This window comes from Ambystoma mexicanum, chromosome 12 (genome assembly GCF_040938575.1).
Source record: "Ambystoma mexicanum isolate Mex_15411 chromosome 12, UKY_AmexF1_1, whole genome shotgun sequence".
In the NCBI taxonomy this organism is placed as follows: domain Eukaryota; kingdom Metazoa; phylum Chordata; class Amphibia; order Caudata; family Ambystomatidae; genus Ambystoma; species Ambystoma mexicanum.
The window spans coordinates 668,038,332-668,051,719 of NC_090936.1; the positions used below are offsets into that span (position 1 = coordinate 668,038,332).

Below are 13,388 nucleotides of genomic sequence, written 5' to 3' on the forward strand. Positions count from 1 at the left end.
ACACGGTAGGAACCACATTATAAGGTTTAACAATTATAGCAGAGCCTTAGGCCCCAGAGCAAGCTTAGGACCCAAACTGAGCTGATTCAGCCTGGACAGAGAGCAAGACGTGTGAGACAGGACCCGCAGCCAAGGCCAACAGATACAGATAACATTCCAATCCCCAGATGACAAAGAGACTAGCACCAGAAAAGACCAATAAATCCTCATAATTCAGAGCTGCACAATTTGTGGTGTCTGAACAAGTGACACGGCCGAAGGAGAGATGGTCTCAGGCTCCCAGACACAAGTATGCAACTATGTGCCACAAGTGTTGCACCAATCAGGAGAGCACTCTCATGAGCTAAGGTTGTACACACAAGTTACAATGCAGACACATAGCCACTCTTGTTACCTTGAAGAGGTACACAACAAGCTGAAAACGCTTGCGAGTCCCAGGCCTGGGGAACGTCAGCTCTAGCCAACCACAATTTAGTACCCAAGAACCAATGGGAAGTCCACCACACTGCAACAATGTTATAGATAGTGACTTGGGGGTGGAACCAGACCAACCACCTGACATGCAAGAGCCAGTAGAGTAACATCTATATAGTCCACTATAGGTAGTATAGTACTCAATACCCAATTGTCTGGCCCGATAGGTTTTCTGGAGAAGGGCCCAGGTTGTGACATCATGCTGATGCCAGTGGATAGAGAAACCGGCCTGCGAGCTGAGGAAGAGTGAGATGTGCATGGATTTTTCCTGTTCCTGTGTTGATTCCTGTTGGTTTTGCCTGTAATAAACCACAGTTTGAACTTGTCATTGACAGAGTCCTCTGTGTATCTGGGGGGCTAGGGAGTTGGGCCCTCCAAGTCCGCAGAGTTCCAGTATCCCTCTGGCATACCTGGTGGTCCTCCCCAACAACTCCTTAGGGCTCCATTCCCTAAGTTCATAGTAATACAGTTCAAACAAAAGGGGTCTTGAGGCCCTGTCCTCAAGATGGTAACTGAAGTTCATCAAGCCTCAGGGTTCCCTTATCCAAGACTTCAACGTTGCAACCAATGGATGAGTCACACTTCTGAAAGTTTAACTTAACTCTGGGTCAACCTGACCCTCCTTTTGGTTTGAGTTACCATCGCACTTGCAGTGGTCCTTCTTGGTAGATTTTGCAGTGCCTTTATCTTTCACAATGTAGGGTTCACTGGTCTAGGTGCAGTTGTCAGACCACACGGTCCACCCATCACAGGTCACACAATAAGGGCCCCTTGTCTTTCTAGCCCATACAGGTTCCTCTGCACTTGCCCCTGTGTGAAAAGGCATTCTCCCTTAGGTTCTCCTTGTTGGCCTCTTGGCTCTGCCACACACCTTTTTCCAGTCTTTGGCCTTGCCGCACTGCATTTATTCACAAAGTTCACTTGGTGGTGATTCTGTTCATGCCCAAATTTGGTTGCACTCCTTCGCACTTGTTCCTTTCCCCATAGGTTGCTTTCAAATGGGAGTTTTCCTTTAAGCCTTTATTGATTCTTGGTTCTGTTCATAAAGTTCCTTGATATTCAATATAAGTTTAAGTTTTGTATTTTCAGCCAATTCTGTATTCAACCTGTTTGATTTATCACTGTTGTAAACTTTCAATAAGTTCAGCGTTAAATATGCGTGGTGTAACACTGTTTAAAAGACATCCATTTATTTTGGTATTATATATATATATATATATATATATATATATATATATATATATATATATATATTGCTTTAATGGTGGTTTTAACTTTCATTCAATTCGATATTCAAAATGTGCAGGTTAGTGCTATTTGAATATTTGAAAGCTTTAATTCAGTTTGGTATTCAATATATATAAGTTAGCGTTATTGGAAAACTTTCATTTAGTTTGGTATTCAATATATATAGGGTAGCACTGTTGGAAAAAATTCCATTCAGTTTGGTATATAATATGTATCTTGTTTCGCTTTGAAGCTTTCATTTACACAGAGCTTCAACCATTGTAAGCAGTCTGCCTGGAGCTCCCGGGTTTCTGAGCGTCCCCAGCAGTCACCGGTCTGCAGCGTCTAGGTCCGGCGGCTCCAGCTGCTCCTTCCAACTTCCCAGGCAACTCCTCGACCTCGGCAAGCCCAGCTTGCATATCACTTTCACTTCTGGGGGCTCCGGCAGCTTTGTTGCCTCTTGATGGACATGGACAGCGTCCTCACTCTATCCAATGTTTGCTAGCAGCTCCCACCTGCTCTGACTCCGCCACTGAGGCTCCCACACTTCGGGAATATTTGCTGGCATCCTGGGCACACCTTAGGTCTCACCACGGCTGCCTCCACACAGGACGGGTCCCCTGGTCTCTCCTTTACAGGCCTCCCTGTTGCTCCTCTTTCCTCTTCACTGGTCTCCCTTAATACACCTGCAGCCCCTTGGCAGGTTGCAGGTGTGGATGTCTAATTAGACTTGCCTGACCCTGATTAAGAGGACCTGCCTTACCCTCACCATACTGTACAGGCATCTACCTCGTCTCAGTAGCTAAGGGGTAAAATGAAAGTGTAGTGTCCATCACTATTAGTCTCCTCTTCCTCGTCCCAGTACTTTCAAATGTTACATGTGAAGAAATGAGGGGAGAGGTCTTACGGTTTATAGTCATAATATCGACTCCAAAAATGTCAAAAGCCATAAAATCAAAAAATAAAGTCAAAGAAAATATCGAATTTCTTTTTTAATACATTTTTTATTCGAAATGGGGGGTTCCCCCAACCCCCTTTTTTAATTTTTTTTTGTTTTTACCTTTGTTTTTACATGCCGAACCCCAAAAAAAGATATTAATAAAAAAATAAAGAATTCGATTTTTTTTTCGACATTCTTTTTCTCGAATCTAATGTAATTCGACATTTTATTTTCGATATTATGACTGACCACCAGGTCTTACAATACCCCATAAAGTTTGGGAGAGGTTTATGTTGGTTACTATTAGGGAAATAGGGCACCACGTCTCGTCTAAAGGCACCCCACTCCCAATATCTGAGGACCTTCCACCCAGGTGATCCTCCCTTACTTCTCCGCCCACAGGGTCGGCATCCAAAAGCGATGGCCATTCCCTGGCCAGCTGAGAAGAGGATCCAGGGGGTTTAGTAGTGAAAATACCCTCAAGGTTTCTCACACATTGTATTAAAGAAGGATGTACACTCATGTGTGTGTTTATTTTATGTGTTAGGGTGAACTTTTATGACCTCAAGGCCAAAGTAAAGTTATTGACTGACTGACATGGCCAAAAAATGTTTAAACCATGTAGCTACAGATCACCACAGTCCTGAAAAACTAAAACCTTCATACCCGTGCATGATTTCCTCTTGGTGGTCCAAGCCCTTGTGATTTCACACATCAACGGGGGAAGCACCACCCTTACTGCTCATCTGGCCTCCCTCAAGGCAGCCCACCACGCTACAGCCTACCTCATTACAGTTGTGCACAAAGTTGACATATCTCTACAACACTAAGCAGGCTTCACTGCCTGCCTCTCCACCCCCCTGCAATAATTATATTCAAAACTACTTGGCAGCTAAACTCGTTGGATCCTAAACTAGCCTTCAATTAGACTACTCACAAGCAATCCTTCTCCTGCCACTTCCTGACAATCTGGAATTCAATCCTGGCAAAGGCTCCAAAGGCCCCACTATCATCCAGTTCTGCAACACACTAAGGGCCTCATTACACGGATGGCGGTAATGGTTAACGGTCACCGTTAATGATAACGGTGACCGTTAACCATTACCGCCTTACTACGAGGTCTCTTAGCGGGTTGGTGCTTTAACGCCTGCTTTTTGCAGGCGTTAAAAACCAACCCGCTAAGGGACCTTGGTGCTAATTACGGCACCGCAAAATTGCGGTGCCGTAATTAGCACCTTCCCCATTCCCATTATGCCCTATGGGGCAAAAATGGGAATGGGGAAGGGCAGTGGTGGAAGGGGGAATTACCGCCCCGCCAACCTTGGAATGGGGCGGTAATTCCCCTTTCCACCAAGGCGGTGCCGGTATTTTACCGGCATGGACCAAGGTGCTAATAGCACCTTGGTCCATGTGCTAATACCGCCATCCGTGTAATGAGGCCCTAAGCCTACAAAACTATGAGAAGTATTGTTTTGTAAGTAGTCATCCTAACTCTTGGTTATAGAGGATATGGCCTAGAAAGTCAATGGGGGTCATTACGAGGTTGGAGGTAAGGGATTACCGGTAAGGACACCGGTGCCGGTAATCCCTTACCACCCTATTCCGAGGTCCCTTAGCGGTTCCCTTCCTTAACACCTGGTTTTACCAGGCGTTATGGAAGGGACCCGTTAAGGGACTTCAGGGCTAATAACGGTACCGCAAATTGCGGTACCGTTATTAGCTCCATCCCCATTCCCATTGAGTCCTATGGGGGCTCGAATGGGAATGGGGAATGGTTCTCGGAATGGGGACTTACCGGGTCCTCCAAGGTTGGAATGACCTGGTAAGTCTCTATTTCGGGAACCCGGACCCAGAATGCGGTAAGGGGGTAGCCATGGTGCTAGTAGCACCATGGCTACCTCCAACCTCGTAATGACCCCCAATGTCCTGCATTCCCTAAATCAAATGTATGCATCAGCTCCAAGGCAATCTGAGGGTGGATGGTAGCAAAGACATATGGTTTACTTTGGCCCTAACTAACCTGAATAAACATTTGTTTTATTTGTGTTATAGTTTATACAACTTGTCACAATATACCATTTATGCAAAGTACACAATTCAATAACAATTAATTAATTATAACATAAAAAATAATCATACAGCCTATTCATTACTACAATCTTATAATCTTATACAATTTTACTTAGGGTGTGTCCGTTTAGATGACTTTCCCACTCTGGTTCCTATCTCCATAAGAGAAGAACCTTCCTTCTCTCTCTTCCGAAATAAGGTCAAGGCTTGGCTCACCGAGCAAGACCTCAACCTACTCTCCCCATAAAACACGCCAATTCACTATCAGAATGCTTCCTCACTGTCATTGCTGTGTACTTGTCTTCTGTAAATTGTGTAATATCTGTTCCTAGAATAGTAACATTTATAGTGTCTGTATATATTTGACTATGCAACTCATCTGTGTCTTGTTCCCTCACCTATTATCATATCCCATAACATGTATTACCTTTTCTGTACAGCATTGATTGCGAAACATGTAAGTTTACAGCGCCCAGTTTCCCCAGGGCTTGGCCGCGCTTTACAAATAAATAAAATACAAATACAAATGCAGCACAATTGTTGGCACTCAGATTGAACAAGCATTGGTTTGGGGCGTTATGCCTTGTTTGATTAAGGCTAGATGACATTACAGCACTCAGTATTTGTCCCTATTATTTGGTGACTACACCCATAGAAAATGGGCGTTTTCTACCGAATGACCAATATGCCAAAAAATATCATGCCTGATTTACAACTATAATAAAAACAATCAGACTATAGAGTAGGTGTCTGCAACCTGCAGCTCGCCAGATGTTTTGCACTATGACTCCCATGATCCCTCATCGACTTGGCTGGATATTGCTGATGGGAATTGGAGCCAAAAACATCTGGAGAACCAAAGATTGCAGACCCCTGCTATAGAGGATGAAAGGTTAGCCCAGGAGAGGCAACATTGAAAAAAACCAACAGTTTTAGCTCATGTATAAGACTCAGATGGGCATTTGCAAGACATCTGGCAACCACTACAATCATATGTTCTGGTATTTAACGCATTTGCCACTGTTGGCATCTTATGGCAACTCAAGTTTGAACGTTGAAGCAGTGGAGTTTGACGAGCTGAGCAGAGGTGGGCAGTGGTTGCTGGAGTGGGCTCGGGTTGATGGGTGTTGGTTGTTGGGATGTGGAGTGGTGGTAGCTGGGGTGGGTAAGCAGCATCAGGGTTGCTGAGGTGAGTTGGGTTCTATAGATGGTGGTTGCTAGGGTGGCATTTGCTGGGAGGGATGGGGATGGGCAGATGGGGATGCGGGTGAGACCCGGGGAGAGAAGGTGTGCATTTCTGAGCTATGTGTGGATGGGTGTTACTCAGGTGAATGGGGGTGGGAGGTTTATGGTGGTGCACTGAGTCGCGCAGCTGGAGGTTGCTGGGGTGAGATTGATTGCTAAGGCGAACTGAGGTGGGGAAGGTTGTGATTGCTAGGATGAGCTGCCCTGATGGTTCCTGTGGTTGGTGAGTGTTGGCTGTTGGGGTGATTGTTGTTGGGTGAGTTCAGATGGGTGGAAGGGAGTTGCAGGAGTGGGCGTTTGTGGGTGCATGGAGTAATGCTGGGGTGAGAATAATGGTGGTGAAGTGTGGTTTGGTGCTTTACTTCAGCAGGAGCATGCCAAACATGAGGTAATGTAAATAAAACAGTACAGCATGCCTGATTACAACCATGCCAGTATCCTGGCGGAAGGGCTGCCAGGAAACTGGCAAAGGCTGTTACCACTTCCAGCACCCAGTCTGGCAGCATTGCCACCAGATTATGGGTGCTGGCGGAGCAGTGTAAATCCCCATTCATGGAGTCCAATAGGACTCCATGAGGGGATTTGCCATGATTACCAGGCTTTGTTTGCTGGTAGGGCACCTGTCTTAACTCTAGCTTTCAGCTGGGCGTAAACCAAGTTGCCCCACCAGCAAACCCGTAGTCGGGCGGTCCGGTAAAGTGCTGGTATCTGCGAATACAGGCAAACATTTCCCGGACAGCCTGACTTGGAATGAGCCCCATTGTGTGGTGTCGGGTTCATTATGTATTAAAGAATATATGATGTTATGTGGAGATATGCTGGTGACATGTAATTGCAGCAAATATTAAACAGCACATTTTACAACTGCTTTAGGATTTGGGCTCCAAGAGGGAAGGTGATTTGCCCAGAATTACAGAACTGTGCGGTCAAGCGTCAAAGTTGGAATTAATGAAATGACTGAAATCAGTTGAAGATATCATATTTACATTTGTGCATATTTATTTGAAGCACAATAACAAGCAGGGTGGGAACCATGCCTCTAAGTACACAATCAATAGAGCATACTAGTGCTGGAGGCATACATTTTGACCTTTGTTTTGTCATACAGTTACCTTCCATTTGATATCGGCTTTAACAGTAAATCTTGTGCTTTTGTCCCAGGTGCATTCTATACCATTGATGAAGCGGAGCATGATGTACATTCCAACATTATGTACTGTATAGTTATTTTCACTGCTACCAGATGCAGTATTATTTTCTTCACTGACTTTGCCATCCTGTAGCACAATAGTCTTGTCCTAAAATGATTGAACAAAAATGATAAACTTATAATTTAACTACGGTATCTTTAAAGTGCAATTGTATTGTTTCTCAGAAACGTCGCTTACTGTTGTGGCGATGATGGCTTTTCTTGAGCAAGTCATTCCATCTGCACAGCAAGGAACACTCTCTACAAAAATTCTAAATGTGCCATCTTCACCAGTGCAGTAATCCTAAAATGAAATGGGTACACATTACTTAAGAATATATTTTCTAAATAACATGACACAAACCTCAGAAATGTTAATATTGTACGATCATGGCAATGTACCAATCTGACCTTTCAAGAGGGAACGAGAACCCCTCAACCTGGGGTGGGAGGCCTACGATGGTGGAAGTAAGTGCTAGTCCTACCCCAGAGAGACATAGTTCAGAGGGAAACAGTTCTTGTCCCCCGCTCTATGTGCTGTATGTACTTAACAGTACCACTTTTAATCACCCCAAACACTTCAAACCAATTTTTGCCAGTCTTCTTCTTGTTATTCCAGGTAGACACATACATCAAAAGCCTGTAGAGACTGCCCACTAGAGTGCAACCCATCAGAGCTGCCAGGCAGACTATTCCAGTTCTCTGATCAGTGGAAAGAGAAAGAGCCACCAAGCAAAGAAGCAGAAGTTCATGCAACCGCAAGCAACAGGTGCACTGCTAGATGTCATCAGCACAATCCGTGCAACTTCAACCATGACAGAGCCCCCATGAGAGACTATTACAACTGTCCCACGAAGCGGCTCGTTGAAAACCCCAAAGCGCTATCAATACCTGCGCTACCAATACCTACAGAGCAGCTTCCTACCTGAACTACAACATTCTCCAACGCAGGCCACCATCTTACTGGCAGAGCGGACCCGCACAGCAAAATGTGGCAGGGCTTACCCCCTTGTTTTGCATTTTTATACTTGTTACTCCTCCAGAGTGGAGGAAGCTAGGGCAAAATTGATTAGTGGAAGAAGGTCAAAGGCAGTAGAAAGGGGAGAATACAAAGGGGAATAGAACACAGAAAAGTGTGGGTACTTTGCGTGAGGTCAAGGGAAAGAACGTGGCAGACCAAGAGACCAGTAGGAGGAAGGACGGTTGACTGGACTGTGGAGGCCTTTTGGACAAAGGGCGAGTAATTGGTTAGTTAGAGCGAGTGGCACTGTGCTGTGAGTGTGCATGCAAGGCAGATGAGTCAGAGCAGTAGATGAAATGTAAAGAGTGATTGGAAAGTGATTGGGAGAGTGAAAGAAGAGTTACTGAATTGAACGTGGGGTGTGTAGTAGTAGTATGTAGAGGGGAGGGTAGTGAAGTTGAGAGGGGCGAGTAGTAGTGTGAAGAAGGGAGAGTGGTAGTAGAGAGCAAAGGGGAGAGTGGTAGGATAGATGGCGTAGGAAGAACCAACAGTGGAGTGTGTAGGTAGAAAAGAAAGAGAGAGAGAGAGAGAGAGAGAGAGAGAAAGAGAGAGAGAGAGAGAGATATTGAAGGGTCAGAAGGAGGAAATGCCAGGAGAGAAGGTGGGTGGAATTTCAAAGAGAAGAGTAGCGGGAGGAGAATAGAATAGCAGTAAAAGATGTGGAGGTGAACATCAGAGTGTGAAAGAAAGAGGACAAAGGGTCTGGAAGACAACCCTAAAACCCCTTAGATCTAACCTGAACAGTCAAGTAGGTGTAGGCTGGGTGCCTCATAGTGACATTAGAAAGAAAAGGCAATTGCCCGTAAACCACTGGCATAGCCAGGGCCCCCACACCCACCGCGGTGCAAGGGGGGGCCCTGCCAGTACATGTCAGGGCCCCCTTTGACTTCATAAAGAAATTAGTTTCGTTAAAGGACTGAACCATAACGGAAATCATTTCTTTATGAAGGCAGAGTGACTTCAAAAAGAAAAAAATCCTTTTGAAGTCCGAGGGCTGCCCCCACCCCATGGCATGGAAGGCTTCAGGCTGAGGCTTCCATGGCTTGGGATGGGGGCAGCCCTATAACTTAAAAAAGAAATTGTTTCTTTTTTAAGTCACTCTGCCTTCATAAAGAAATTATTTCCGTTATGGTTCAGTCCTTTAACGAAACACATTTCTTTATGAAGTCAGAAAGTTAAGTAATGGGGCTCCCCTCCACCTCATGACATGGATGCCTCAAGATCCTCTGCAGATGACGGTAACAAGTGGTCCTAGCTGCTGCACGGAGCTGAAGGCCTTGTTCCCTGGACCAATGGATTAAAGGTATGAAAATGTATTTTCTTTAAATGTGTGTGCGTACATGTAATTGTGTGTGTATATATGTATATAATGTAATGCACGTGAATGAGTGAGTGAATGATGTATAAGTGGCTGCCTGGGTGTGCCTGTGTCAGTGTATAATGAAAGGGTGTACTCTTATATGTATTGGTGGACGGGTGTGTGTGTGTGTGTGTGTGTGTGTGTGTACCGACTATCGCTGATCCCACCCACAGCAAGGGATGCTGCAACAAGGTAAGAGGTGCCTCTGGCCTTCAACAATGCCCTCTGGCCCATTGGCCTAGCTCCCCAGTACAATGGCAGTGCGTACCACCCTCCAGTTCCCCGCCCTGCCTCTCACCATGCTCTGCTGTGATATTGGTGAGTGCATATTACACTCCGGGAGTCAACTAATACCACATACCTGCCACCTACGTCCATCGACCAGATTCTTGCCGTTCCTGCATTAGGCCACCTCGCTGAGACGTCTGACTCTCCCCGCTTCCCTTGGTCACATAACTTGTCAGAGCCCAATATTTTCCATCCATGGTACCTGAGCCACTGCACCCAATTGTCAATGCCCATATATATGCCAAAGACACATTGAGTTATGCACATCCCATCCTGGCCAGAAAAATTACAATAGGATCACGTATCACCTGTGACACTGAGTTTTGGTGTACGTGCTCGTCTGTCCCCGTGACAAGTGGTATGTAGGGAGCACAATAGGGAAATTGAAGCTGTGTATTCTCCAGCATATTCGTGCTATTAAACATGTTGACCCTACGTACCCTATGGCTTTACATTTTAAACAAGCTCATGATGGGAAACTTGACGGCTTTGCATATTTTGGTATATATACTGTACCTAAGCACCCTAGGGGTGGCAACAAAGAATTGCTGCTCAGACAATTGGAAACAAAATGCATCCTGGACCTGGAAACAAAAAAACCCAGGGGACACAATTTAGATGAGGAACTTTATACCTTTTTGGGAACATAGACATGGTAAAATGAAAAATGATTCTCTTTATCTCTTCTTTGACTTTAAAGTTTGAATTTGTGCTATGCATCCTCATCGCTGATATACCCTGAAGGTACCAGTTTCAGCATTGCCAGAGAGGTTTTGCACAGAACAAGTCTCACGCATGAACTTTAGAAATTGAGTACAGGATAATCAAGCATTTGCCTTTTCTTCTTTTGTAGTTTTCCCTTGGTGTTTTTGTCTCCTGTTCACATCGACAGCATTTGGGTCGAGAGTTTTTCTTAGCTCCGATTAGCCTTTTAGGTCATAGAGGATGCTCATTGCGTGTGGTTTGTTTGGTTTTGTTTGTGTCTTTATCCATCATGTAAGGGGAGTGCTCTTTAGGCCTTATTCTTTAAGTAGGTCCAATTGTTTAAACTATATATGTTGACTCCTGTAGCACCCCTGACATTCTTGGAGAAATTAGACTGGATATATTCTTCACAGCTTTTTAGAATTAGAGATTTTCTCCTTTTATTTTTTCTTTTTTTTCTTCTATTATGTTCCATTGGGAACGCTCGATATACTAGTGAAGGTAGACTTTGACAATGGTTTCTTTTTGTAGCATATTCTTTTCTTCATGATGCATCTAGACAGGCGGGCATCCTTTCAATTTGCACATTAAATACAAATGCCCCGGTTGAGAGATTAGCGCTGCCCTCGTCTCCCCCCTTATCATAGGACCCTGTACATGACACTTTTTAAATGGGATTTTTTATGTGTAAGACATTTTAGAGTATGGGAGATTCCCAATAGGAGACCCATTCATACGGCACTTTATCCCTGAATAATAGTTGTTCATGTACACATTCGATATATAGTGGAGATAATGATTGCTTTGCTATTTTGCACGAGTCTATATGTTTACACTTGAAATGTTTACAGGCACTATGCACTTTACTCATTTGACTAGATTATGTTAGAATAGACAGACTCTAGCCTACTGCTGCTCTGCTTATTTGCACTGAGAGACTTGTTTACAGCTGCACTATGCACTTTAGTATCGAATGTTAAAAGAGGTCCTTTGTCATCCCCGCACTTCCAAGCTTCATAACCCGGCATTTTTGTACAGTACAAAAGGTAGTTAGATTTGAAAGTGTGAGTTTGGGAACGGTAAGGGCATTGACGAGCGTAGTGCTTTATTGCTATACAGGCAGCTCTTTAGCACCAGGCACTTACTTTTTGAATTTGAGGGGATACATCTCATAAAGGAGAGAGGTTACTTTATATAAACAAGCCCCATCTCCAACATGTTAAGATATGCTAGCACAAGAATGTTTCATGAATACAATCATGATTTTGCTATATTAGCTATACTTATATCTTTTATTGCCATTTATTGCTGCGTATATGGCGGTTTCTGGCTGTGACATATTTTCTCAGCAAATGCATTAGCTTATATAAAGATAAAATTGTATTTTTACATTTTACATTTTGTATTGGAAACGTGCCTTATATGAAAGGCTGTGCGAATGTGATGTTTTAACAAATTTGGCAACCACAGTTGTTGATGTATATTCAAAGATGCCTGCCACCTTTCTGCCAAGAACAGCATCATGTTTTACAAAGAGACTTTCTATCATGTGGTAAAATCATAGAGACTACATCACTATTTAAAGTCACCTTTGCACTGTCTGCTTTCCCAACATGATCAAGCGGTGGGAGCACCGCGAAACGCGTCGTTCTTTTGATTTTTCCTGTCAGTGACCTTTGAACATTAAAGTGATTTGTTTGACTGGAATCCGTACGGTGTCTCTGCTTTCATTGCAGAAAGCCATTCTGGCGTTTTTTGCTGTTTTTTAGGAGTGCACGCCGCCTCTTTTCTTTTTTCTTCATTGGGAACAGATTCTCCTGCAAAATATATATATATATATATATATATATATATATATATATATATATATATATATATATATATATATATATATATATATACGCCCATATCTCTAGTGCCACTGACTCACTGCCACTCAAAGCGAGGTATCAAACGTCCCCAGAGGCTGCAGCCCACACAACTTCACCACATGTATCGGCTAACACCCCACATTGGCAACATCAATGACTTCCTAAATTACATGTTTTCCTGCACTGCATGTTAGTCTGTGAGTCTGAACAAAGCGCCCTGTGCAAAGGATATTGACCTATGTAATTTATGTATAACCTTGCCCAACAATTGCCAGGCCCTGCGCTAATGCTACAGTAATTCTGTTGTTCGAGCACTGGCGTGATGTTATCTATAATTTACCCGAGTACCCGATTGCTGCTTTGCTTGACACCAGCGATATGCCTTGTGATGTTATTGGATTAGCTGCATCATCACGTTGTTACTCTGCTAATAACACCTTATCTGTTTTGTTTACTGATGCTTCCCACGACCCAAATATTCTGTTTGCATTTTTACTGGACTGTTACATAAGTTGCCCAATTGCACTCGATTTCACTCTGCAGCCCTGTGCTATTCACCTTACCTAACTTGTCTAATTGCCCCAGCATAGTTGATATCTCACCTCATGGTCCGGTGGGCTACTTACCCAATCTGTGCAACCATATTAATGTTGCATCTTACCTAATTGTCACTGCATGCTGGAAGTAGCCTCCTGCACCATGTTAAAGTTGCATCTTACCTTCGCTAGTCTGCACACACTCACCTACTGTGATTGTAAATATTACGCATACTATTGCACTTCTATAATGTTCTTTACACTTTCTGTTACTAGCGCCTAGATGCCTCTGGGTTTTGCATGCTGAAATAAATGCATAAATTAATAAATATGGTGAAAGGGAGTGCACTTACATGTATAGGTGGCTGCCTGTATGAGTGTATGGTGAAAGGGTGCACACTTAAATGTATGGTTGGTTGGGTGTGCATGTGTGCCTGTATGATGAAATGGTGCTGTGAGAAA

General features: G+C 43.9%; 1 protein-coding gene across 50 annotated transcripts in view; it reads right to left on the reverse strand.

The window, feature by feature from the left end:
* The window catches only part of LOC138513982 (mucin-19), a 1,848,798-nt gene that overhangs the window by 912,286 nt on the left and 923,124 nt on the right, over positions 1 to 13,388 (reverse strand). For all 50 annotated transcript variants that reach the window (XM_069629210.1, XM_069629207.1, XM_069629194.1 and 47 more), the window contains exons 45-46: positions 7,345 to 7,449; positions 7,069 to 7,254 (exon numbers count right to left, since the gene is read on the reverse strand). In XM_069629210.1, coding sequence (XP_069485311.1) covers positions 7,069 to 7,254; positions 7,345 to 7,449 — 291 coding nt within the window. The remainder of the gene's footprint in view (positions 1 to 7,068; positions 7,255 to 7,344; positions 7,450 to 13,388) is intronic.